The 26,879-nt window shown below is 53.6% G+C and overlaps 1 protein-coding gene across 3 annotated transcripts in view; it reads left to right on the top strand.

Moving 5' to 3' along the window:
- The first annotated feature begins 847 nt into the window (after positions 1 to 847).
- Positions 848 to 26,879, top strand: part of Piezo1 (piezo type mechanosensitive ion channel component 1 (Er blood group)) — a 68,451-nt gene continuing 42,419 nt past the window's right edge. For all 3 annotated transcript variants that reach the window (XM_042277809.2, XM_076572237.1, XM_006987389.4), the window contains exon 1: positions 848 to 1,026. In XM_042277809.2, coding sequence (XP_042133743.1) covers positions 963 to 1,026 — 64 coding nt within the window. In that variant the 5' untranslated portion in view covers positions 848 to 962. The remainder of the gene's footprint in view (positions 1,027 to 26,879) is intronic.

Genomic DNA, 26,879 nt, shown 5'->3' with positions numbered 1-26,879 from the left:
CACGTGCAGGACCCAGACCTGGTCTGGGCACCAAGGGGGCAGCAGGTGCTCTGGCAGCATGGGGTACCATCTATAGCACACTGATTAAGGCCAAACCACCCAGTGGGGCAGGTAGGACTGGCAGCAGTCCCAAAGCCCCAATCCAGACCACAGCGCGATGCAGCTGTCGGGTGCCACGGCAGTAGTGTCTCTCACCCCAACCACCAAGTCCTGGCCAGCGTGGCCGCCGCTGCCACAGTGGAGAACTTGAAACAACAGACAACCCTCAGGGGGCGCTGCGCCCTCGCGACTTGGGGAGCAAAGCGCAAAGTTACTCCAGCTACGAGGGGCGCAGTTGCGGTGGGTGCTACAGAGGGTCAGGGGAGTCAGGCCTTGCAAGTCTTTTTGTAGCGCCCCAACCCCGGGTCCCAGGCTCGGGTCCCCCGGGGAGAAGCGCCCCCCAATCCCGGCACGGTGCGAGTGACCGCACTGGGCTGCAGGGGGTCTTCGGAGGCGGCCGGATCGGGGTCTCCGGCTCACCGGCACCCACCGGGCCGGGGGAGCCGGCGCGCGCGGGGACTGCGCTGGGCAGCGAGGGGTGCCTGGGCGCGCCAGGCCGTCGAGGGAAGCGCGGAGGCGGGCACTCCGGAGAGGGCGGGGGCCGAGCTTATAAAGGCCCGCAGGCGGGCGCAGGGAGAGAGCCGCCGAGTCGCCGTCCGGCCCAGCGCGGCCCTACGAGAGCCGCCCGGAGTTCCGCCCGGGGCGGGCTGACACCTCAGCGCGCGCGGGCTCCGGCCGTCGGTACCAGAGGGCGCGGCCGGCCCGGGTCCCGGCCGGAGGACGAGGCCGGCGGGAGGTCCTAGCCGCGGCGCGCCCCACGTGTGGAGACCCGCCCTGAGTGCCATGGCGCGTGGTTCCTCCGGCCCCCGCACCTCCCCTTAGCCACGGCGGCGCGACCCCGGGCGGTCCCCGGGCCTCGGGGCATGGAGCCGCACGTGCTGGGCGCCGGGCTCTACTGGCTGTTGCTGCCCTGCACGCTCCTGGCGGGTGAGTGGAGGGCGCGGGCCGGAAGGCTGCGTCCAGGGGGGCCCCCCGGGGGCGCGCGAGGGGGCGCGCGGGCGAGCCTAGGCGAGGAGATTCCCCGGGACTCGCGGCCCAGGGCGATCGCATTCCTGAGGCGTGAGCGCGCAGGGCGACCTCGGCGGGCCCGGCCCGGGCACCGGGTGGGATCGCGGCCGGCCGCGGTGAGGCGCGGGTCCCCGAGCGCCCCAGATAGCGTTGGGCGTTTCCGCGCGGGCTAGGAGGAGAGGCCCAGGCGAGGGGCTGTTCGCGTCTGAGGCGTGAGGGGAGCGCGAATTTCTAGTCTCTTTCGTGTTTAAAAAAGAAAGAAGGAAAGAAAAAAAAAAGTCAAACTTGCATCACGACTTCCTGACCAATCTGGGAGAAGGCGGCGTTCTGCCTGGAGCTTTTCAAGTCCGACTTTTCCTACCAGGACTGACAATGTTCCAGCCCTAGGCGCAGTCCCTAGTGTTCTTAGTCCCAGTACCGAGGCTGTCTGCCCTATGCCTTGGAAAGAGCTCCTGTCTTTCTCATGCCCTACTTGGTTACCTTCCAGAGGGACTGGGACACAGGGCACCCCAGAAGTCTCTGGCCTGGTGTCAGAACTGGAGATCCCCAACCGGGGCATGTGTCCCTTGCTTGCAAAGAGCTCCTTTCCTGTGCCATAGGTGCTGGGCTCCTCTGCAGCTCTCCCAGCCTCACCCAGGGCACCGTGCCCAACTGTTCACCCCCCCCCATACCAGCAGTCACCCCAAACCCCAGACATGTGACCTTCTCCATGCCCAGATTAAGTTAGCCCACAGAGAGATGGCGCGGTTTGCATTGTGAAAGTTTATCAGCCTATGTGAAATCCATCTGTTGGAGGTGTGTGTGTGTGTGTGGGGTGTGTGTGTGTGTTTGATCCCCTCAGTTCCTCCAGGGACACCACTGCTTGCTCACCCTGTTTTAGGTAGATGTCTTAGGAACAGGCTCTTGGGGTGTCAGGCATCCTGGGCAAACTGTACTGTGACTTCCAGACAGGCTGAGTTTTGATTTGTAGCACCAAAATGTGGTGAGACATGGGGGAAAATTTTCAAGGCAGGAATCAATGAAAACCATTGAGCTTGGAAAGGAGGGGCCGGGGGACACTGTCCTCAGCTCAGCCAGGTCTCGGGAGAGCCAAGGTCCAGGGCCCACATGGGTGGCTTGTTTTCCTCACTGGCCTGTAGACTATAAAAATAAGCTGAATGGGTGGAGGACAGTGTAGAAGACAGGTACCCTTCTTAAGGGGATAGCCGCAACAGGAGCTGTTTCTCAGGACACCTGAGGCTCCATAACTGTCTGTCAGTGCTTGGGGACATGAAAAGCAGGACAGGGAATAGGTGGGCTTGTGTGGGAAGGTTTCATCTTCATCAAAGAGGTCCTCTTGCACAGACAGGGCCCTTCTTAAACAAAGTCGGCAGAGCTTTCTCTGACAGACCAGATGGTGAATGTTTTCACATCATGAAATACTCTGATTTTTTTTTTCCAGCCATTAAAAAATGCACAAACCATTCTTAGCTCATGGGCAGTACTGAAATCGACTGTGAGCTCGGGTCCAACCTGGATCAGTGACCCCTGAGGATCAGTCAGGGCTCTGAGGTCCCCTAGCTTTTCAGTGGCAGTGCGTGGGTGGCAGGGGAAGCTTCCAGTCTGAGTCTGGTTAGGATGTGAACAAGGCTTTGCCAGCTCAGGGGGTTCCCACCCAGGCTGTGTGTTAGTCACCTAGGGAGCTTTCAAAAGAATATTGATGACTAACACTGCTGTCTTTCCTTAGGCCCAAACTGTCCCCCCAATAAAGTCCATTCATGAGGACATACCCAGGCACAGGCCACACCTACCCTGACTCTGAGCCTGGGTGTGAGCGTGGCCATTAACGCTTTTCTTTAGGCCGGGGGAGGTGGGCAGGGGACACAGAGTCAGCCAAGAGCGCTGCATGGTGCCACAGGAGATGCTGGCATTCTGTTCATTGTTATGGGGCATAGCCGTCTCTGAGGGACCTCATGCTGGAGGTGGGACATTCACTCCATCTCTTGTGCGGGCTCCCTCGCCCTCCACCCTCTGAACAGTTTGAATCCTGTGTTTTGGAAATCAGGCTTTCGCAGGTTAGTCATCCTGTATGCTGGGTGCTGGCCCAGGCCTTCGCAGAGATTTGAGTCACCCTGGATTGGTTCAGCCCCCTTGTCCCTCCCCTAACAGGATGACAACCTGAAAAGCCAGGTGATGATGCCCCAGCCTCAAGGGAACAGTGACCAGCTCAGGCAGACTTACCTGGTGACCTGGAGACCTAGGGATCAGGGCCCAGGGATGGAAGCTTCCAGAGAGGTCTAGGAGAGGTGTTTTGTGCTTGGGAGAGAAAGGACCAGGTCTCCTGCCTCTTGGCCTCACAGGGGAGCCAGGAACTTAAATACCAAGCAAGAGCCAGGTAGTAAGAAAGCTCACTGAGGACACCAGTGAGAAAGACCCGTGGTGAAACAACATGGTCTCTGCTCTCAGGGTCCAACACATGGCACCCGCCATAGCATGGGGGGAATTGCCACATCCATGACAGAGTGGCACCTGGGCTTGAGTGATCGTCTCTGAGAAGTATCACTGTTTACAGTGGGGATATGCCTTTCTTCTCAGTATATTTTCATTGTCACCATTTAACTGTCCGTGGTGGGAAGGTATCTGGCTTGCCCAGCACACATACCTCAGTCAGTCCTCACTCAGTGGTCAGATCTGTTGCTGACACTCAGGCCCAGGAAGGGCAGTAAGATGGCAGAGAACCAAGCCTTTCCCGCTCCTGGTGCTGCAGTCCTGGTAGCCACAGAATGGGTGAGGTCTCACTTCCCCCGGCAGCATTGTGGGGGACTCCCTGCTGAGCCTTGGCAACCAGGCCTGGCAGAGGGGTGGGCCCCTGCCTCCATGCTGGGTCTGGGAGGGAATGAGTAAGCAGGCTAGGTCCCGGTATGTTTAGGGGAGGAGCTGGGGACCCTCTGAGAACTGAGAGAAGATCACACGTCAGACCATCGTCTTCTTGCAGGTGGTCACTGGCAGTCAGGGGGAGGGTCCTGCAGAGGAAGTGACCTCGCTGGGGTAGGCAGAGTGCTAGCTTCTGATCCTGGCCCCGGGCTGTTTCCTGGGCGGTGGCTCTGCCTGCATGTACTGACAGTTCTGAGTTTTGCTTTCTTACCGTCGGGGTTGGGGAGGGCAGGGCTCCATGTGAGCTGCCGCCACGCAGCTCCGGGTCTCCTTTCAGTTCTGTTACCTATTTTAGAAGTGGGTAATTGGATGTTTGCTTCTTCATATACATTTCTTCTTGTGACTAAAGCTCAGCTTTCACGCCTGCCCTCTATCGTACCGTTGGCTTTTGGGCTCCATGTCAGAATGCAGCTGTTTAGGATTAGGATAGATGGATGGAACTGATTCGCAGGCCCGAGAGCATATGGATGGGAAGGGACAACCCCGACATGAAGCTTCCTCTGCCCTCTTTGCTGGCAGGTACCTGTTTAAGGTCGCTGGGAGGACAAAGGGAGTCTGCTGGAGCATGTGCCGAGGGTGGAGGAGTCTGGGTGAGAGACAGCAGATAGCATCCCGTGCCTTCGTCTCGCTCTGAACTTGCCTGGCCTTTAACCTCTTTCTAGGCTTCATCTCTCCTGTAAATGGAGCTATAAAAGTTTTAAGACCACTTCCAGACTCTGATCTCTGGTCCCTGGGCTGTGACTCTCACACCCAGGCCGGGGAGGTGGATGGGTCAGCTGCCTTTGGAGAAAGGCCAGTCCTTCCTCCGGCGCTTTCCTTCTTGGTCTTGGTGGCTAGGGGCCCCTGAGTGCTTTCCCATGTGTGCTGTGCGAGGCCAGTCATTGGCCATCAGTGGCTAGGTCAGGTCTCCCGGGAGCTAAGTAGAATGGGGCTTCTCACTACCGACTTCCCTTCAGCACAGATGACGCTTCTTAGGAAAAGTAGGCACTGGTGCCCTCACTTTCCATGCATAGGACCTGTCCCCAAGGGGGTCTGCAGCCCTGTACCCTGCATCGCACACTCAGATAGCGTGCAGCTTCCTGAACCCTCTGAGTTCATTCATGCGTCCTCTCATCTAGGTCTTGTGGGACAAAGTACTGGGTAGCAGCCAAGAGCCAAGTTCTGGTTCCAGGCCAGTGGTGCCTGGGCATTGGGGTGGGGGTGGGGGTGGGGGACGGGACTGATGAATGTGATAGAGGTAAGAGTGCTCACTTCTTTCTGACCAGGCCTGAGGGCACTGGGAGCCCCTGCAGCTGTTCATAGGTAGAGCGAGGCTCAAAGGCAGCAGTTACACCTGCAAACAGTCTCCCTTAGCTCCCCTCAAAGGGGCTCTGTGATACCATCCAAAATGGTGTTTTCCAGGAATGGCATCCAAAACAGGGCCCCCCAATAGTGCCATCCCAAAGGACTTCCTAATAGTGATATTCCAAACAGGTCTCCCCAACAATCAGTGCCTCTAAGTGGAGCACTCCAGAAGTGCCTTCCAAAGTGGTCTGCTCCCTCCTCTATCTGGACAGAACAGTCTGAGGAAACCCATGAGTTGCAGGAAGAGGAGGGTATAGGATGGAGGGTTCGCTAGTCTGGAGGGAGACGATAGGTAGCCAGGCTAGAGGATGAGGTCACTGTAGCATTCCAGGGCCCTCTGCCTCCTTAGAAGGAGACCAGCTAGGGCCTGGTGGGTGGTGAGCTGCTAGAGTCAGTGGTACTGGGGCTGGGTAGGGCCAGAAGAGCCCTCCTTGGACCTGCCCCCTCTTTGCAGAGGGGCCTCCAGGGGCAAGAGCCAGGGAGTGGGGGCTGGGTGGAGCCTGAGGATGCCCCCCAGCCAAGTTTTCAATTATAGTTGTTTCCTTATCTGTATGGTACATGCTCCTGGTGGAGCCTGTCTTGGTGACCAAGGCCTATAATCCCAACTACCCTGGAGGCTGAGACAGGAGGATCATAGGTTCAAGGACTGTATGGGTCATTTACCAGACTCTGTTTCAAAGTAAAAAGCAAAAGGAGGGCCTGGTGGAATAGTCCAGTTATAGAGTGATGGCCTGGATGTGTGAGATCATGGATTCAGTCCCCAGCACCAGGAAAGCAGACAAAAAACCCTGGTGGACCTCTTGAAGTACAGTCAGTGAATTGTTTTTCCTTAAACAAATACCTATGGGAGATGTTTGAAACCTACCATTGTACCAAACTAACTCTTCATGTCATCCATCACTCTATATATACACCTATGATAAGGTTTGATTTACATATTAGGCACAGAGGTTAACCACAAGAGCTAATAATAACATTAAATAATTACCACCATATTTGGCATTAACAGTTATTAAGACAGGTATGGTGGCACAAGCCTTTCATCCCATCACTAGGGAGGCAGAGACAGACAGATCTCTGTGGGTTCAAAGCCAGCCTGGTTCTACATATCAGAGTTCCAGGCCAGCCAGTACTAGATAGTGAAACACTGTCTCCAAAAAAAGTTATTTAAGGGTTGGCAGGATGGCTCAGCGGGTAAAGGCTCCCAAAAGTTGTCCTCTGAGTTACACATATATTGTAGTACATGTGCACTCCCCATGTACACACACATACAAACAAATAAAATATTTTTAAAACTGATGAAATGTCTACTTCTGGAATTTTTCATCAAATATTTTTGTACTGTGACTGGGTGTAAGAAGGTTGAAAGCTCAGGTCAACTGAGCGTAAATTCCGCTTTAACCCTTTTATTTATTCATTGGTTTTTCAAGACAGGGTTTCTCTGTTGTCCTGGCTGTCCTGGAACTCACTCTGTAGACCAGGCTGGCTTGGAACTCAGAGATCTACCTGCCTCTGCCTCTTGAGTGCTGGGGTTAAAGGTGTGTACCAACACCACCACCACCACCACCACCACCACCACCACCGCTTCCTCCACCACTCAGTCCGCTTTCACCCTTTTAATTTCCAACTCCCATCCCTGTTCCCAGGAGGGCTTGGTCCTGCCCCGGGTCCTTCTTGAGTGGCATCTGCTGCACGTGACCTCCTGCTACTGTCCTGTCACCTCACCTTGTCCTTTAGGGTTGGAACATCCATGGTTATTTTGGGGTTCCCCCTTAGGTCCCTCCCTTCAGTTGCTTCTAGGTTTCTGGTGTCAAGGGCACCTCTGTCCTTTCATGCGTTTCTCTGGGCTGGACACTGAGTCCTGTTGGATTTATGCATGAAGATCACATATACCCAGGTAGCCACTCACACTGGTCCCTGGGGGAACTGGCCACAGAGGGGAAGCAAGCGTCGCCTTGTAGGGGACAAGGGTAACTGACCAGCAGCCCAGCCTCCTGGGTGATAATCAGACGCCTTGGCCAAGATGTGCAGCCACCTCCTGACTCCCTGTAGTCATCTCAGGAACCCTTGCTGAGTGGGGTGGGTCCATTCTTCTGGCATGTTTTAATAGCATAATTATAAGGGGTATTTTTGGTCCTCTCTAACAGGCTGACAGGGTCAGCCACGACTGTTTACCAGGCTGCAATGTGCACGCTATTTTTCTCTGTAAGTATATATAGCTGAGACCGTTTTTTTTCTCTGGGTTCAGGTTGCTGAGGGATGGTGGCCACCTCGGCCTCCTGTGGTTTTCTTTGCCGTTGAATGGAAGCCTAAAATGGGCCCAGGGAGTCGCTGCTGGGCTCTGAGGAACGTGAAGCTGGCTGGGGTGGCCTCCTGTCTTGGTTACTCTTGTATTGTTGTGAAGAGACGCCACGACCAAGGGAACTTAAAAAAGAAAACATTTAGTTGGGAGCTTGCTTACAGATTCAGAGGGTTCGATGATCATGGTGGGAAGCGTGGTGTCAGGCAGGCATGGTGCTGGAGCAGTAGCTGAGAGCTGACATCTGATCCACCAAGTAGGAGGCAGAGAGAGAGCATAAGACTGGGCCTGGTGTGGGCTTTTGAAACTTCAAAGCCCACCCTTAGTGACACGCTTCTTCCAATAAGGCCGCACCTCCTAATCCTTCCTAAACAGTCCACCAACTGGGAACCAAACCTTCAAATACATGAGCCTATGGGTGCCAGTCTCATTCAAACCAACACACCTCCCATCCAGGCCTTGAACCTTCCAGCTAGTGTTCCTGATCAGCCTGGTTAAGGCCTTCAGAGGGCGTGTGTTAGGCCTCCTCCCGCTGCTTGGTTTTCCTCCAGGGTGAAGCAGGCACCTCCATCTTCCAAGCCTTGGCCATCCTCCAAAGACTCTTCAGCAAGAGAATTAAAACTGCTGAGCAAGTAAATCCCCAGGGTCTGCACTGAAGGCCTGTGCTTGTTGGGGACCTGAGGGTGAGGGTTCTGGACAAATGGTCTGAGGTGAGCCTTGGAGACTGCAAGCATAGGGTTTAGTATTCACCTCCTGGAACCCCTGAAACCTGCTGTCTGTCTGCTGACACCTTGCACCCCAGCTCCCAGCATGCCTGTCTGCCTCTGGGCTGTGGCTCCAGCATGCTCCTGGCCCTCCCTTCTCTCTCTCCCTCCCTTCTCTTTCTCTCTCTCTCATTTACTTGATTTCTGTTTATGGTTAAGACACTGTTTAACAGCATCATCCTGACAACATTACAGGGAGTTTTAAAGGGAAATGAGGGGCTGGAGAGATGGCTCAGCAGCTAAGAGTGTGTATGTACTATACCTGCAGAGGACTGAAGTTCAGCTCCCAGCACACACTGGCCTGCTCCCAGTGATCTAGAACTCCAGCCCCAGGGATCGAGACGTCCTCTTCGGGACTCTAGAGGCACCCGCACTCACCCGTGCCCCCCCCCCCCCCCCCGCCCCAACTCCCTCACATACAAATTAAAAAAGTAACAAAATCTTTAAAAGGAAAGTGAAACCATCACTAGCCTGACAGCTGTTCCTTCAGTAGCATGTCTGAGGGCTGGTGACAGTCGTGACCCACATGACTCCTGTATGCTCTGTGCTAAATTTTGTGCCATGGTCTCTGTCCTGGGGAGGGTTTTTCTTGTCCTGTTTATGAAGGAACAAGTGGACTGGTAATCCCAGTTGCCCAAGATCACTCTGTGGATAGGTGAAGTCACTCTGTGGGCAGCTGAGTACACCCAGTCCTGGCCAGCCTCCTGTTCCCTACATCACCTACAGTGAGATGGTCACATGCAGGCTTACAACAGCCTTGTGGGCTGTGGCTCTTCGCCCAGCCCTGTCCCCTCTGTGTGTGAGTGGGGCCAGGACTGTTTTCCTCACCTCTGATATAGACTGGCTGCCTCAAATGGCCAGTCTCTTGGGTGCATTTCTGCATGGTTTCTTCTAGCTCCATGGGAATCCAGAAGTCCTCCCCTGCCTATGGCTACTGAGGCTCGTGGCACCCACTGCTGTCCCTGTCTTCCCAGGCACATGCCAGTGTCCTTTCCTCCGAGAAGTCCCCAGAGCAGTGTCGTCCACTATGAGAGCCCTGGGCCTTTGACTTTCCAGTCTCACCTACCTCCCCAAGCCATGGCAGCATGTGCCACAGGGTGTGGGAGAGTGTGGCTTCTAAGTGGGCAAGCCCTTGCTTTCCTTGAAAAAATTATTTTTGTGTATGAATGTGCATGTGTGTACGTATTCATGTGTGAGGTTGTGTGTGCGCTATGGCGAGTATGTGGAGGTCAGAGGACAGCCTCGGATGTTGGTCCACACCTTCTACCTTGTGTTTGCCACCATATGTGTACTCCAGGCTAGCTGGTTTGCGAGCTTCTGGAGGATTCTCCTGTCTCTGTCTCTCTTCTCACCATAGAGTGCTGGGATTACAGACAACAGGCCTCAGTTTACATGGATTCCAAGGATATGAACTCAGGTTATCAGGCTTGAGTGACAAGCACTTTTACCCACTGAGCCGTCTCCCCAGCCCAGGTAGCCTGGTTTCTAAGGAGAGTATGAAAAGGTGTGTAGGACTGTGGGGACACGTAGTCCTTGTTGAGAGCCAAAGTTTTGCTCCAGCAGCCCTGTCTTCCAGCCCTGGTCCCTTCAGTGTGTCCCACCAGCAATTCCCTTGCTCTTCCTTCCTGGGTGGGTCCCCTAAGATGTCTTTCCAGACACCTCACTCTCATCCAGGGCTGGGTCACTCTGCTCCCCCTCCCCCAATATCTACTCACCTGTCCTCTAGACACTGCCCTTGGCATTCACTTGACAAACGTCTGTAGGACCTGCTCTGGCCCAGGCTGTCTTAGGTGTGGGGTCCCTCTGCCACTCCCAGTTTCTGGTGCACGTGAACACTGAGGCCAGCACAGAGCCCCGCGTGTCTTCCACCTGAAGTGTTACCAGCACCCAGTGGAACCCATAGTTCTGTAGTACTGCCTGGTGAGATTCGACAGCTGAAGATTTCCAAACAGCCGTTCCAGAACAAGGCAGCGAAGGGACCCCCATGCTGCCCTCCCGCTCTGGTTCAGAAAGCCCACTGGTCATGTGCATGTCTGTCATCTTTGCTCAGGTGTGTGAGACTCATCCCAGCTGCTGTGTGCTACCGTTCCTTTTTTGTGTTTTTAGACAAGGCCTCACCACATAGCCCAGGATGGCCTGGAACTCCAAATCCTCTGATCACACTCTCCACACATGCAATAGCATTTATTCACTGTTCTGTGTATGCCGTGAAGTGGCTGTGGGGAGAGGACTTCATCTTCCTGAGGTGCATAGACAGGGCCACCCTTTCTGGCCGGAGAAGAAGGTGTGTGTGTAAACTCAGAAGCAGCCTCCAACCTCTGGGTCCTACCCACATGAGTGAGGCCCTGATGCAACTAGGTACAAGTTAGTGCAGAGGGGACTCCTGTGGCTTCAGTTTGCTTCCTGTGAAGCAAACTGCTGAGCTGTCACTTGGGCCTAGTATGCGACCCTTTCTGACTTCATTGTGAAGTGTCTTTTCATGTCTTCCAGCCATTAAAAAAAAAACAACAACTAAGTAATCTGTTTTGGTTTCTCTTTCTTTCATTTTTTCTTCTAGGGTGTGTGTGTGTGTGTGTGTGTGTGTGTGTGTGTGTGTGTGTGTGTGTGTGTGTGTGTTCAAGGAGGACAAAGATCAACATCAAGTGTTTGTCCTCAGGAGCCGGCCACCTTATTTTCTGAGAGATTTCTCAGCAGTCTGTGACGTCCCAGTTGGACTGGGAATACTGACCAGCAAGCTCCCAGAAGTTACTCCTCACTGTCTCCATACCTGCTGTGCACTGCTGTGCATTGCTGTGCTCAGCTTAAACTTTTTTGTTTACTTTTTAAGATAGGGTCTCACTATATCGCCCTGGCCCGACTGGACCTTGCTGTATAGATGAGGGTGGCCCCAAATTCACAGAGATCATCTACTTCTCAAGTATTGGGATTAAAGGCATTTGCTGCCACACCAGGACACCCAGCTTTTAAAAATGTGGGTTCTTGAGATTGAACTCAGGGCTTCATGCTTACGGTAAATCACTTTACTGAGCTATCTCCTTAGCCCTGTTTTTTATATTTGAGGCAGGGTCTCAGCCGAGGATGTTCTTGAACTCCTAACCATCATCTTGAGTGCTGGGATTCCATATGTGTGCCACCATGCCTGGCTTATACATTACTGGGATCAAACCCAGGGTTACATGCATGCTATGTAAGCAGATGACCAACTAAGCTACATGCTTAGCCCTATTTGTGAGACAGGATCTCACTAAGTAGCCCAGGCTAACCTCAAACCCGAGGGCTGCATTATAGGAGTGTGGATCTCTAAGGATCTGTGTGTCACACCTGGCTTCCTCTATTTTTGATCCTTGGAGTTTGTTACGAATTTGACATTTCAGCCTTTCATCAACTGTGAGTGTTTTTGTGCCCATGTGGCATACCTATTCTAGTCTTCATGGTGTCATTTTAGGGACAGGCTCTTTTAATCCAGATGGTATCCAGGTAACCTGTGGGACTGCTGCCTGCTCTGTGTAGATGGTTACTTTTCCACAAGAATGTTTTCACTCCTTAGCCATGTGGCTCTCCCTGCCTTGCTGTGGGGCTGGACCTTGTCCTGCTTACCACCTGCCTGGATGCCTTATGGAATGTCTGTTCTGCCCCCGCTCCTCCCTCACTCCCCACTCCCTCCACCCCCTCCACCCCCTCCACCTGCTCGGCCTTCAGTCCTTGGGTCACACTTCATTCCCCAGGGGCCTGGTCCTGCTGTCAGAATGCCTGCTCCTTCTGTCCCTGTACTCACTCCTGTTCTAAAATTCATAGGCCTGAAGAAGGTCCTTGTTCCATCCTTGCAAGGTGGCCTGTTGGTCTCTTGGCCTGGGGCCTTCTGTTTTAATGTCCTCACTCCTCTTGTCCTTGCTCCTAGGGACTGCAGTGGCTATCCTTGTACCTTGCCTATGTTCCCTGCTTTGCACTGTGCCTGTGCACAGATCCCCCAGGCCTCAGTCTGAGGGACAGTAGCACCAGGGGCTCATAAAGCACAAGTGTGGGTTTTGTCCTGTCATCCGGGCACTCAGATGACCCATGTCTTGTGGGTTCTCTAGGGAGCCCAAGCAGTCCATGGCCCCCAGTCTCCCCAGAGGCTGTGTGCTAACTACCTGAGCTGTCCCTCAGTTCTCAGGCCCTGTGCTTATCTGGGAAGGCATGCTTTGTGGGGTCTGAGTGCAACCTCTTGCCTCCTTTTTTGTCTCCCCAAATCCAGCATGGTCCTTGGCTGGCCCTACAGGGCTGTCCCTGTTTCTACTCCACTATGTGAAGGTGACTGGACATGTTGCCTGGAGCTTGGACCTGGGGACAGTGGCTGGGCCTCCAATATCCACAGCCCCAAAGGACACTCCTGCCTCTACCTGGCACCACGCATCTGTGTTTTCCTGCCTGTGTTGGCTTAGTGGGGTCAGTTGCCATCCTGTAGGTGGGAAGGGACTGTCAGCAGAGGTCACACCTGTCCAGGCTTGCCTGGTGACATGGTCCTATGGTGACCACATCTCAAGCTGCCCTCATTTCATTCCTGTTGCTGTGATAAAGTATCTAGACAAGAAAGCAATTTGGGGACGAAAGGGACTTATTTTTAGCTCATGATTCCGGGTTACAGTTCATCACTGTAGGGAAGTCAACTCCACGGCCAAAAGCAGAGAAACTGAATACATGCACGGTCACCTGCTTGTGCTCAGCCTGATTCTCCTCTCTCATACAGGTCAGGACCCTCTGCCTAGGAAACAGTGTTATCCACGGTAGACTGGTTCTTTCCCACACCAAGTAATGATCGAGACATTCCCCTACAGACATACCCACAGGATAACCTGATCTAGACAACTCAGTTAAGGCTTTCTTCCCGAGTGATTGATTCTAGCTTATGTCAGGTTGACAGTTAAAACCAACCATCACACAGACCTTATCAATGGGCACAGACCTTTCCATCGGGTGGGGGGAGGACAGCTGGGTAGGCCCTAATCTCTAAGGATCAGGAGTGTGGGGGAGAGGCTCACAGTATTGTGGGAAGAGGGACCTAAGAAAGCTGTTGATGAGCAAAGGGTGGTACTGCCTGGGGGAGGCTTGGTGGAACCTGGATCCCTTGAGCAGCCTCTGAGCAGTTTGATCTGAGATCTCTGTAAGGGCCTCCTGCCTCAGTTCCCAGTTCTCACAGTGAAAACAAGCCTAGAGAGTAGACACATGAAGTATGTGGTGGGGGCAGCTCTGTGTGGTGGTCGGGCTGCTGTGGATGGGATGATGTTCCTGGGCTGGACCCTCTTTCTGACAGCCTGGGTGGACACCAGGTGTCTCCTTTGCTGTTACATTGATGGTCAGTGGTCATCCCCTACCTTCTGGGATGTGTTCCCTCAGCCAGGGAAGCACCAGCCATCATCTTCACTGTGCACTCCGGGGTGAAGCTGGGTTTCTGCAGGACCATACAGCACGGAGTCTTCGCTGTGAAGACCTGTCCCCTTGAATCTCAAGGCAGGCTCCTCTTCCTCATCTCACCCTTGTCTCATAGTGGGTGGGCAAACCTCTCCCACTGCCCCCATTCAGGCCCCTCTGTACCTCTCCTCCAGCTCCCCCTCAACTGTACAAAGCACAGGGCTTGAAGTCTAAGGTAAAGCTATGACTCAACCTGAGAGACCCAGGTGACTGAAGACACCTTGGCCTTGGGGCTGTGGGAGGAGCTATAATCATTGCTCTCAGGGATATGGAGCTCTGAGCTCCCTGGAGCTTCTGGACCAGCAGGTTGAGTTACATTCCAGAGATGGCAGGCCCTTCCAGGGAGACCAGTGAGGAAGTAGAGGTGCTCTTGGCCCCAAGTGAGGCAGGGAGTGTTGAGACACAGTGGTCCTTCCCCTCACTCACCGGAGGAAGACTGGCCCTACTGAGTGTGGCTGCACCAGCTTATAGGGGGGTAGACCTAGGTGGGAACTTCAGGGCGTCTCAGGAGATGGTGAGGAGGTATCTCCAACCATCTTATGGAGCAGAAGCCAGAGACTTCACCCTCGACCAGACTCAGGCTCAGGTACCATCCTGAGATATCCTAGATCACACAGCCCACCTGCCTGTGGCCAGGACCTGATGGTGTGAGTATAAAAACAGAGGCCATCCATTTCCCCTGCTATCCCCAGGTCTTCGGTTGTGACCCAAGAGGGTTGTGACCCAAGAGTCACTTCTTCACTGAACTGTATTCTGAGTTACGCTCCTGCTGGGGGCTAGCCACAAATGCCCCCTGGGGTTCTGCATAGCACTTTAGAACTGTGGTTGGCAGTGCCTATAATCTCTTCCTCCTGGAAGGTAGGCGGCAGGCTGAGGGCTGTCCCCAGGTTTGGCTTCTTGTTGAATCCCCCTGGCTCTATCTTCAGATATTCTGACTCTTGGCTGTGCTGCTGATGCCTTTAGGCAATTTACATAGCTTCTCTGAGTTTCCAACCCTTCATCCCTTTAAAAAATTAACATAATCCTTTATTTTTTAAAATTCATATACAGGGCTAGAGAATGGCTCAGTGGTTAAGACCACTCTCTGCTCTTCTGAAGGACCTGAGTTCCCTTCCCAGCACCCACATCAAGCCGCTCACAACCACCTGTAACTCCAGCCCCAGGGGATCCAACACTTCCTTCTGGACTCCACTCATGTGCACAAACCCGTACATAGATGCACACGTATAAACATAATTTAAAATAAAAATAAAATCTTCAAATTAGCACATAAGGTATTATATATCATTATTGCATTTTTGAACAAACTACGTTTTTGTAGATTCTCCTCCCTCCTTGTTTAAATTTTTTATTTTATTTATTTAGATGTTCTGAAACTTGCTCTGTAGACCAAGATGGCCTCAAAATCAGAGATCCACTTGCCTCCGCCTCTCAAGTGCTGAGACTGAGGTGTGCACCACCACTGCCCAGCTGTTCAAATTTTTAAAACTGTATTTTTTTTGATATGTGACTGTGTGTGGATGGAAGGTGTGCATGTGGAGGTCAGAGGACAACCTGGGGGAGTCAGGTTTTCCTTCCACTACATAGGTCCTGGAGATCAAACTTAGGCTACAAGCACCTTTACCCTCTGAGCCAGCCGTCTTGTTGGCCATGAACCTTACCTATTTGAAAGTAGGGTTGGGGGGGAGGAGCTGGAGAGAGATGGCTCAGTGGTTAAGAGCACTGGCTACACCTCCAGGGGTCCTGAGTTCAATTCCCAGCAACCACATGGTGACTCCCAACCATCTATAGTGGGATCTGATGCCCTCTTCTGTCATGCAGGTATACATGCAAATAGAGCACTCATATGCATAAATAAATAAATCTTTTTTTTACAAAAAAGAAAGTGGTCATCTGGGCATAGCAGCTCAGATCTATAATTCCAACCCTTAGGAGGGTGAAGGCTGAAGGATTGCTGCTAATTTAAGGCCAGCCTGGACTGCCTAATTCCAGGTCAGCCTGGGCTACAGTGTGAGACCCTGTCTCAAAAAACAACAAAAAATACTGCAGGTTTTGGTGTGGTGGCACATGCCTTCAATCCTAGCATTTAGAAGACAAAGGCAGGTAGATCTCTGTGAGTTCCAGGCCAGCCTAAGCCTAGTATACCTAGCAAGTTCCAGGCTAGTCTGAACAATATAATGAGACCCTGTCTCTAAACAACAACAGCAATCAAAAACACTGTCTGCTGCATTGCCTATACTATGAGACGCCTCTCACAGAGCCTGTGGGGCCGAGTGCCTGGCCAGCAGGACCTGGAGCAGGTGCCTTGTACTGTAACAATTCTGTGGTGGAGACTCCCTCCCCCAGCCAGTCTTTTTAAGTCTTCAGTTGTAAGATTATCAGCTGCAGTGCTTGGCCCCACGCCTCTCTGGGACAGCCCTTCAGGTTACATGGGTGGAAATGCCTTACAAAATCCATCTTGAGAGGAGGCAGGGCTGGTGCACGGGCCAGATCTCCCACTCTTCAGGCCAGGTTGCATGTGCTATAGTTAGCTGTGCATCTTGAGGATGGCAAAGAATAGCCACGTGCTTATACCATTGCCTGCTGGCGGCATGTGCCTTGGGGCATTCTGATGCCTGGCCAGGTGAGGAGGTCATCTGGTGTCTCTGTACCTGGAGACAGGGTGGTACTGGACGTCTGCTGATGGGTACCTTTGTAGGCAAGTTACACAGCTTCTCTACACTTTGAATCCTTCATCTTTAAAAATGGGCTTGGACCAGTGAAATGCCTCAGTAGCTAAGGGAACTTGCTGCCAAGTCTGATGACTTCTTTGCTCAAGGCAGCCCACAGTTCAGAGACTGAGCTAGAACTCACTGACTGAGCAAGAAGCGAGGCCATGTGCCCTCTATGGCTTCATCCACTTTGAGGCCCTCTGGCCAAATGTTTGCCCTAAACTCCATCTGTGCTATCCCTACATTGTCCGAGCAGCCTCAGATAGCAGTTGCTATCCTCGGCCCTGCTGTGCAGGTCACAGGCCTGGGAGGCTGAGCAAGGTCACCATAGGATGTGGCCAGCCACAGGGAGTTGGTTACAACTGGTGTTAGCTGCAGAGGCCCTGAGATACACGATGCAAACCGAGTGTTGGATGTTTCATGGTTGTCTGCACTGTAAGCTCCCTCTGGGCTTAGCAGGTTCAATCTATACTAGACTGTGAGGACCAAACCATGCATCTTTGAAAGGGAAAGTGATGGGTAGATGTTCAGCCATCAGGGTTAGCGCGAGTGTAATTTCCTGCCCAGCAGGGAGGAGGCCAGAGGTGTCAGACTCCCTTTAGTGAGGCCTGGCTATGAAGTGAGTGTCCATTCCTGCCCCCAGCCCTGATGTTGGAACAGGTCTTAGAAACCATAGTATGTCTGCTATTGGGAACGGTGACCTGTCCATGACCCTCTGCCCACACTAGCCCCGGTGGAAGCAGCATGTGGTAAGCCTTTTAGCCAGTCACCCCCTTTCTATCTACTCGAGGAGTAGAGGAGTAAACTGAGGCCTGCCCTGGCCCCACCCACCCCACAGGTGTCTTGCCATGGATAGCCCCTTAGGAAGCTCACCTGTTTCTTCTGTTACCACAGCAGCCTGGCCCAGGGCTAGGGCAGCAGGTTCTGTTGTCCTCGGGCCTCTTCCTTCCTGTGAAGGGCCCAAGCCCAGCCTTGACCCTTCAGAGTGACCAGTAGAGGCCCACAGGAAGCCAAGAAAGGCTCTTTGTGGTCAAAGGCCATGTGAGTCAGTAGTCAATCTCAGAATTCCTTGGCCTGGTGTTTCTCAGGCTGCTCAGGGGCTCAGCAGCCCCGAATGCATACCCAGTGAACAGTTTGCCGGAGGTGAAGAAGGAAGTTTAGTGTGGTTGCAGGGGGAACAGCAAGCTGTCAGCATGTCACAGTGTGTGCAGTGGTTCTCATTTGTAATCTTTGAAGCGGATGGGATTGCTGACCCACTTCACAGATGAGGAAACTAAGGCCCGGAGGTCATTCAGGAGCTGAGCCGGGACTCTGGCCAAGCCTGTTCTGGCTATGGGGCTGCCATACACAGCCCAGGTCCTGGGAGCACACAATGTCCCCAGTACTTTTTGACCTGTCTGTCTTGAGCAGCATCCTCAGGTGACAGCTGTCCCCTTCCCTAGACTCACTGAGGCCATGGGAGACTAGGCTAGCCCAAGCTTGGCCTGAGGATGAAAATCAGCCTGCATTTCACTGGTAGGAAGGCCTATTGATCCGGCTTCTCTCTGGGAGGGGAGGATGTGGCTAAGATGGGAACTCCACCTTCCAGGGTGGGGCTGGCAGGGAGGGTGGCCACTCTGGACACTGGGCAGAGGGGCCTCACCCTGTGGTGCTGACATCGAGGCCCCTGGAGACCCCCAGGGGATGTCTGCTGCTGGCTTCACCATCAGGAATTAGATTAGTTTTCCATAAAAACAGGATGTGGCCGTAGGAGGGCCGCCCGCCCGTCATTTTTCTCACCCCTCTTTTTCCAGGAACTGAACATATAGCCCTTGGCCGGCACTGTCCCTGTCCCCACCCTGCCTGCCTATGCAGGGCACAGCCCGCACTCTGCTCTTAAGTGGCTTCTTAATCAGCTTCTCTGGCTGGCTAGGGGAGCTCACTGCTTCCCCTGGAGCCAGAAAGCCTCTGTGGGGATCTTCTGGCAGTGTTCAAGGGCCAGGCATGGTGTAGCGTGGGAGGAAGGGTTTGGGTCATTGGGCATGACTGACCTCGTGCCTCCGATACTTTAGCCCCCTCCCCAGGACACATCACTGAGCACAGAGTTAGGGTTCATGGGCCCCTCTGCTCCAGAGTCACAGATGTAGAGTAACAACGCCTGCTGTATAAGCAACTGTGGGATTTCTGAGGAAGAATCTCCAGGCTGTGGCCTGAACCCGGAGTGATGTGTACGGATTGCCGCCCATGTTAGGAGAGTCCGGCCATTTGACGGAAGGCATGGAGTGTGTTCGGTGTGAGGGTTCTGCTGAGTGGGTCCTACAGAAGAAGCCAGGAGAAGCCGGGTTCCAGTCTTCCTCACTCCACTTCTGACAGGTTGAAGCTGGCTTAGTGGTGTATTTCTAGATGACTCTGTCCTTCCTGGCGTGGTTCATTCTCCACGAGTGGGGACAGCGGTAGTGCCCCCCCCCCCCCCCCCCCCCCCCGGTATCCCAGGTTCATCCTGTGAGTGTGAGACCTGCTCCTCGGCTGCGAGTTGGTAATGCTGCTGTGAGGCGCTGAGATTCGAGGGTCGGGGTGGAGCTTCCCAAGAAATAGATAGCACCCACTCAGCACCCCAGCATCCTCAAGGGGATGGTGATCAGAGCCAGAGAGAGCCTCTCTGTGGCTGTGGTGGACTGGGCTGCTCACCAGTCCCCTCCCCGCAGGCCTGGGGCTCCTGTGGCCTCTGTATCCTGGCCTTGGAATGGCCGCCGAGGGTTGGGCAACACAGCTCTCCTGCCAGGCTCTGCTGGTCTCTCTTCAGGCCAGGAATCCAGCTGTTTTCGTCTATTCCAGTCCCAAACGCCCTGCAGCCACAGGCCTGGAATGCCCTTGGAAGGGACCCTGGGCAAAGTCTCAGTGCAGAAGCAGTTCCCTGGGAGGATTCTACAGGGGCAAGAGGACTGTGGGAGGCAGGTGGACAGCACCAGCTTCAGTTGGTTCTGATGGAGAAGGTGTAACAGCAGCGAGTGTGTCCCACTCTCATTTCTTCTTTATTTTAAAATCTCGAAAACTAAGACCACAAAGTATTCTGAGAGTTGGCCAGGGGTCTTTCATGAAGGGGCGAAACTAAGGCTTGCTGGGCCCATGTTTTCAGCAGGCCCTCAGTGCCATCTTTGCACTGTTGGGGGGTGGGACCAGGTATGGCCACCAAGCTGGTTGTTAGAGCTGATATTGTTGATTTTTTTCCCCTTGGTCACTTTACAAGATTATCCACTTTCCACAGTACATGCGAGGCCCAACACTTTGCCACCCTGCCTGTGGTCACAGCTGTTGAGAGCAGCACTTGGGTCCAGGCCTCCCATTGGCTGGCCGTCCTTGGGCCCATCTCATGCTGTTCCCCCTTGAGGCCATGCTGGGGTGCTGGTGCTAGGGAGGGGGTCACCTGTTGCAGTTTCAGAAAGGTGTGTTCCTATATCCGTCTTTATCATCTATCTGCTTATAGTCTGTCTGTCGTCTGTCTATCATCTGTCCATCCATTCATCATCTTTACATCTGCTACCTATCATCTCTGTTTATGTTGTCTGTCCATATGTCCTGTGCTGCCACAAGGCGTGGCTGGGAGGTGAGGGGACCAGATGCCACTTTCCTGCTGAAAACACAGAAGTGATGTAGATGCCTGGGCTGGAAGGGGTGCCTGGCCAGGGGACTTCCCTCACCAGGGACTTACTGGGCCGGTGGTTATTTCCTGCTGTGCTAGCAGCAATAGGCAGTCAGGTAACATTCCTCCAAGGTGCAGGGGAGGCCCTGGAGAGCTGGATGGCCTATGACCAGGCCCTGGATAGCTTACATAAGGTGGACTGAATGGGCCAAGAGGTACTATGGTGAATCACAGGGCTGATTCAGTGGTCTGAGTCAGTGTGCAACCTGGAGGAATCTCAGCCAAAGCTACATGGAAATATGAGGAGGCTGGAGCTGCTTAGGCCAGGTACCACATCTTGAAGGAAACCATGGCCCTAACGAGTGGTGGCCAAAGGGCTTCCAGGTCCCAGAGCTCCTGTGGAGCCCATTACCTTTCTGGGACAAACTGCTACAGGTTATTGCTAGTGGAGTTAATCAGAGCTGGCTGTAGTCTCCCTGTCTGGCCGGCAGCTGTGGCTCTGGGCAGCCTGCTGTGGGATGTGCTGGTAATAAATACCATGCATTTATACAGGTTGTAGCAGGCAGAACTAGTTGGTTAGAAGCGTAGCCTGTACCCTGTCTCTCTTCCTCAAGGGAGCCAGGGAGAGCACCCTAGGTTTAGTGGTTTGAATGAGAATGGTCTTTATAGATTCACGTGTTTGAATACTTGGTTCCTAGTTGGTCGAACTGTTTGGGAAAGATGAGGAGATGCAGCCTTGTTGGAGATGTGTCACTGGGGTGGGCTTTGAGGTTATTCCCAGTCAGCTCTCTGTCTCATGCTTTTAGATCAGATGTAAGCTCTCAGCTACTGCTTCAGCGCCATCCCTGCGTGCCTGCCTGGATGGTCAGGGACTCTAACCCCCAGTAAGCCCCACTAAACTCTCTTCTGTAAGCTGCCTTGGTCATGGTGTCTCATCACAGCAAGAGAAAAGCAACGAAGACACTTGAGCTTCCACATTTCCACGGGTTCTCATGTGAGACATGGCTGGAAACCCCACCCTGAGGACTTATGCCCTATAGGATGGGTGATGCTTTACCTGGGCAAAGCAGGACAGATAGTGGGACACGTGACCATGCGCCCAGGGAGGGGTCCTGTTCTGTGATCGACGTGCCTCACTGCAAGTTCTGCCCCATCCCCTTCACACTTGAAGCTTTGTCTGCTGAAGTCCCACAGTCCAGGCCCATCCTGTCACCATGTGTCGCTTCAGTGCCCCCAGGGAGCCCATCTTGTGACGCTCCCTATATGTACTGGTTTATTGTCCACCATGGCCCTGGGAAACCATGGACTCCTAAAGGCGGGTTGTCTTGCTCCTCCTTGCCCTCCCCCAACAGGTTTCTCTGTGTAGTCCTGGATGTCCTGGAACTCACTCTGTAGACCAGGCTGGCTTCAAACTCAAATCTGCCTGCGTCTGCCTCCCAAGTGCCGGGGTTAAAGGCGTGTGCCACCAGGCCTGGCTCTCCTTGTTCCTTATTACATGTAGCCACATGACCCACTGGGAAACTCCTGTGTTGTTAGGTCTCATATCTGCAAATTCTGCATCTGTGAACCTCGAGTCTCATTCCTCTGCTCTGAGGTTATGGTAATTGCCTCTCCACTAAACTGTTCGGATTGTTTTTCTTGTCATTATTCTCAGAACAGCTAAGCCTGATGACTGTTTGTGCTGCGTTTATGTTGTGTTAGGTATTGTAAGTCATCTAGAGGTGACTTAAGAATACTGGAGAAGGGAGGATGGCCATAGGTTCTGTGCAAACCATTTTATTGAAGGGCATGAGCGCCTTGCTCCGGGCCTTCAAGGGTCCCAGAACCAGTGTGCCCTGGGTATTGAGGTTACTCTCATTGTTTTTGTTTGTTTTGAGACAGGGTCTCAACTTGTATCCCAAGCTTGCTTGGCACTTTCCATGTAAACTAGGCTAGCTTTAAAGTCATAATAAGAAGGAGGAAGAGGAGAAGAACACAAACAGGAAGGGGAAAAGAGGGAAGAAGGGAGGGAAAGCAGGAAGGAAGAGGGGAGAGGAGAAAGAGGGAAAAACAGACTGAGATATGTTCACAGAAATGAAAGTGGCAGACTAGAACCCAACATACCAATGTGGGAAAATCCACGTGCTTTTCTGGCCCAAGGTCACAAGCTGCATTTAAAGTCAGTTCCTGGGTTGGAGAGATGGCTCGGCCGTTAAAGACCAAAAATAAAAAGTCAACTGCCTGCATCTCATTTAAGCTGAAAAAAAAAATAGTCATAATAATTCTCCGGCCTCAACTTCCCTAGTACCAAAATGATAGATGTGCACCACCACACCTGACCTGTATTTGTGGCAGATCTGGCTCCCATACTGACTCATAGTCCCTATCTAATGTCAGCCTTAGGTAGGTTTCTGCTGTGAGAATTGTGAGGCCCAGGCATATGCTACAGAATATGAGCATGGGGGTGTGGTGATGGATGGCTCAGAGAGGGCTAGGGGGCTGGAGCTGCAGAACCCCAACTGTTGTCTAGGTTCTCAAAGCCTCTCCGCCCTTCTCAGGTACCCTGCTTAGAGCTGGCAGTGAGAAATCCTGCCTTCTGGCAGCTTGGAATTCTGGGGGCAGTGCCTCCAGATCAGGAGCTGTGTTGTTTACCCAGAGCTCAAGGCCAGCCCTTCCATGCTAATCAGTGTGGTTCAAGAGGCTTCTGGAATGTGCTGTCCACTCTATGGGGAAACTGCCTGTGGTGACCCATTCCCCGCCCAGCAAGTGAATGGAGGTGCTCAGCACTTTGCCCAGGAGACCTCCCCATACATGTCTTCTTAGACGACCCCCTCCCTGAGAGAGAAGAGGTGGGGCTACAACTGCCCTTTCCAGGTTCGTAGAGACACAGGGGCTCACCCGTCAGTTTGGAGCCTGCTCTGCTCACCAAGGAGCCCCTTAGATACTCAGGCAGGCCGTCACCAAAGCCCCCGCGGCTCCTGGGATCCAACTGATGCCATCACTGAGCATTCAAGAGCTACTGTTTGCTCACTGTGCTATACTTACCAGCTGGGCCCTGGGCAGGTTTGAATCACAACCTGGGACATGGGGTATCATCAGGCCCCACACCCAAACTCAGGTCCTGGGGCAGTGTCTCTTCCATGGCACCCACTGTGATGCTCTCAGATGGCTGTAGTTGGAGAATTATGGAACTGGAATGTGCTGACTACGATAACCTGGGGCTATGTGAATGTCCAAGTGGGCTGTATCTAGTGGGGTCCCAGGGTCTGTGTGTCCCGAGGAAAGAGCCCAAGGCACATGTGTGCTTGTTGCCAGTGGATCCAGGAACTGATAGTGCCCTGGCCTGTTTCTTGTTTGTTTGTTTGTTTGTTTGAATTTTGTTTTTTCAGACAATCCTAGTCTGAGTTCAGTGTCTAGAACAGCTGAAGCTGTGGAGGGGCCATGCCCATTGTGCCTCAGTTTCCCTCATCTGACAGAATGCATTGGGTAGGGAAGGGAAGGCTCTACCCAGAAAAGCCTTTTGTAGACTGCTGGATCCTTACTTGTCTGCCCTGTGTAAATCATGTGATGCCTTTGCAGGTCAGCCCTGTGCCCTTCATGGCTCAGCTTTGAGGCCCAGACACACTTTTCCTTCAAGGTAGTGGGAGCTCTTTTCCCTGAGAGGCTTGAGTAGTGAGGATCTGGGAAGGGGTGACTTGTGGTCAGGCGAGGGCTGTGGACAGGGCTGACCCTCATAGAGGCTCTGGGGTGGCTTATTGTGCTTGTTTTAGGCTCCGGAGAACTCACAGTATGTTAAGGGAACAGTTCTAGGTCTGAGGCTAAGTTTGATAATGGCACACTGTACAGGGCTAGCAGTGGCCCCTTCCTTCCTAGTCTTCCTGCTGAGACCAAAGACCACTGAGCTGCAGGGGTTCTGGGAGGAGGGTGTCCCCTTTAGCAGAGACAGTTCTGCAGGACTCGTTCCCTCCCAACTAGGATAAGGACTGTCCGGGACCCATGTACTTCTGGGGCCCTGCCCATGCTGCACCAGGCCTGTTTACCTGCGGCAGCCCATAGAGATGGCTGCAGATGTGTCCGGCTTCTTCCCTCCTGGAAGGGAAAGACCCACAGGTGGGTGGCGAGGATTGGATGGCTGATACGGAATATGGCCCACCCTGTGCCCTGAAGTTCTCTTTTACTTTGTGGATAGGTGTCTCCCGTGGGTAGGTCAGCTTGGGGTGGCTGCAGTCCCAAACCTCCAAGGGACTAGCGTGGAGTACAGACTATGCCTCTGTATGGTGGACAGTGTGGTTTTTTGTGGGGAAGGCTGTGGGCAGGGTCCCTGGGCAGGACATAGCCGCCTAACAGGGACCAGCCTGGCTTCTGCTGTAAGGGAGTCTATCACGGTCAAGTCTCCTCTCCCGTCTTCTGTATCTCTGGTCTCTGGGTGGCCTGAGAAGTTTGGGATGGGAGGCAGACAGCCCTGCGTCCACTGGTCTCTGCTGCCAGGTTGCCAGCAGTAGCTTGTGTTATCTTTACCCTCTCTGCCTGATGGAGCCCTGGTTGTGAGCTGGGATTCAGTGCCAAGCCGTTTCCTGCTGGCCTCCTGGGGAACCATCTCCTTCAGCAGCTCTGCTCTGGTCACCTATGAGTGGGTGCTGAGGAGTTGCCCCAGGTTAGTGAGAAGCTGAGAGGCTCGTAACCAGTGCCTGGTGGGCCACATCCAGCTCCCTGGGCAGTGGCCACCCTCCCACCACCTCCTCCGTGTGTCCATCTTCAGCTTGGGACTACTGCTGCCACCTGCATGGCCACCTTGTCTGCGGCCAGCCCTCTCTGGCCCTGCAGCTTCCTCAAAGTATCACAGGGTCACTGTGGGCTGAGGGAGACAGAGGAAGGTGGCTAGCTGTCCAGACTGGAGTGTGTGACTATGGGTCCCTCTGCCTACTGTACTTACTCTTCCTACCAGACCACCCTCAGCCTTGACCATTGAACTGTGGTGCGGAGGGAGAACCAGAATGACTCAACCTGCCCCGCGCAGGTCAGATGAGCCATGAAACCACCTCTTCCAGACACGGCATTAATTAAACCCCCGGAACCCCGTGGTAATTAAATGCTCCAAAGAGCCCTGGGCTGTTTGGCTGGGCTCCAAGTAGGTAACACCGTGTTCCTGTGCCTCTCTCCACCCTCGCTGCCCAGGCTGGGGCAGCTCCTACTTTGACCCCTCTGCTCACTCCTCTGGGACTGGTCCACGTGCCTATTCCTTCTGCCCTATTGTCTCAGCTTTCTCCCGTGGGCATCAGTCCTGGCATGCTTAGCGCTCCATAACCCCAATGTGCTTTGAAACCATTCCTGTGCACCACCAAGGCTAATTTGTATCCTGAAGAGCTAGGCATTCTCAACCTCCCTGTCTTCCCTGTCTCCAGCCATCATCTCTAGCGCAGGTCAGCAATGGCACCATGGACGGGCCAGCCAGATCAAATAGATCTCTGAACAGTTTGTAGGCAGCTCTGAAATATCCAAGGGCCAGAGGTCCCTGCTGGTGTGGGTGGGGTGGGCTTTGGGTGTAGAAGGTGGAGCCCAGGTCCCCGTGGCCTTCTTATGGGGCGCTCACATGACTGCCAGGCTCAATGTCTGCCTGGGGCTGTAGAGGTGACAAGTGAGGAATGAGGACAACTTCAAATGACCAGAGGAAGTTGCAGAGGAGGCCTGACCCTCCTTCCTGCTAGCCCCACCTGGGCCTGATCTCAAGGGGCTAAGATATCTGGCCATTCTGCACACACTAACCCAGATACGAGCTTTAATCCCAAGCTTTAGGGACATATCCGGGCAGTTGGCTTCCTCATGTGCCCTCAGCTGACTGAACTAACCCTCCTCTTCCAGGAAGGGAGATTGACCAGAACCCTCTGGGCCTGGTTTGGCTTAACTTTTTGTCCTCTGCCTCCCTGGGGGTGGCAGGTGTGGCCACTGAGCTCCACTGACACCATAGTCTGAGTTGCTCCAGCAAAGAGCAGAGCTGACCTAGCTGCCTCCGGAATCCTCTGCCACGTCCTCTCCATTCCTCTTCCTCCTCTGCCTGGCCCCACCCACTGGCAGAAGCCTCACACAGAAGTGTTTATGGTTGCAGCCCAGCCAAATAAGGCAGACAGGCAACCGGGAATTCCAGCGGTTGTGGGGAGCAGCCAGGGTGTGGATCAGGACCCCTAGTCCTGTAGCTGTACTGCTCAGCAGCAGTTATCTGGTCCTCCCTGGCACCCCGTATAGCCAGCTGGCATAGCAGAAGGCAGGATCTAGCAGGGTGCTCACCTAGGTCTGGAGATCTGGGTTCTCGTGTGTTCTGTTTACTCAATATGTATTTCGTGGACTGGGCGGTTGAGCCTGGAGCTTCACACATGCTAGGCAAGTACCGTACCACACCCCGGGCCAGGTCTCCAGTCGGGTCTTGTATAACCCAAGCTGGTCTTGAATTCCCTAGATAGCTAAGGATGACCTCACCCGACCCTCCTGCCTTGACTTCCCAGGTGCTGAGGTTATAGGCACACACACCTGGTCTCTAGCCCTTTTTTTTTTTTTTTTTTTTTTTGGTTTTTCGAGACAGGGTTTCTCTGTGTAGCTTTGCGCCTTTCCTGGAACTCACTTGGTAGCCCAGGCTGGCCTCGAACTCACAGAGATCCGCCTGGCTCTGCCCCCCGAGTGCTGGGATTAAAGGCGTGCGCCAC

The sequence above is a fragment of the Peromyscus maniculatus genome, chromosome 5 (genome assembly GCF_049852395.1).
Source record: "Peromyscus maniculatus bairdii isolate BWxNUB_F1_BW_parent chromosome 5, HU_Pman_BW_mat_3.1, whole genome shotgun sequence".
In the NCBI taxonomy this organism is placed as follows: domain Eukaryota; kingdom Metazoa; phylum Chordata; class Mammalia; order Rodentia; family Cricetidae; genus Peromyscus; species Peromyscus maniculatus.
The sequence above is the reverse complement of the archived record's forward strand: the minus strand, read 5'-3'. Positions and strand labels throughout refer to the sequence as shown.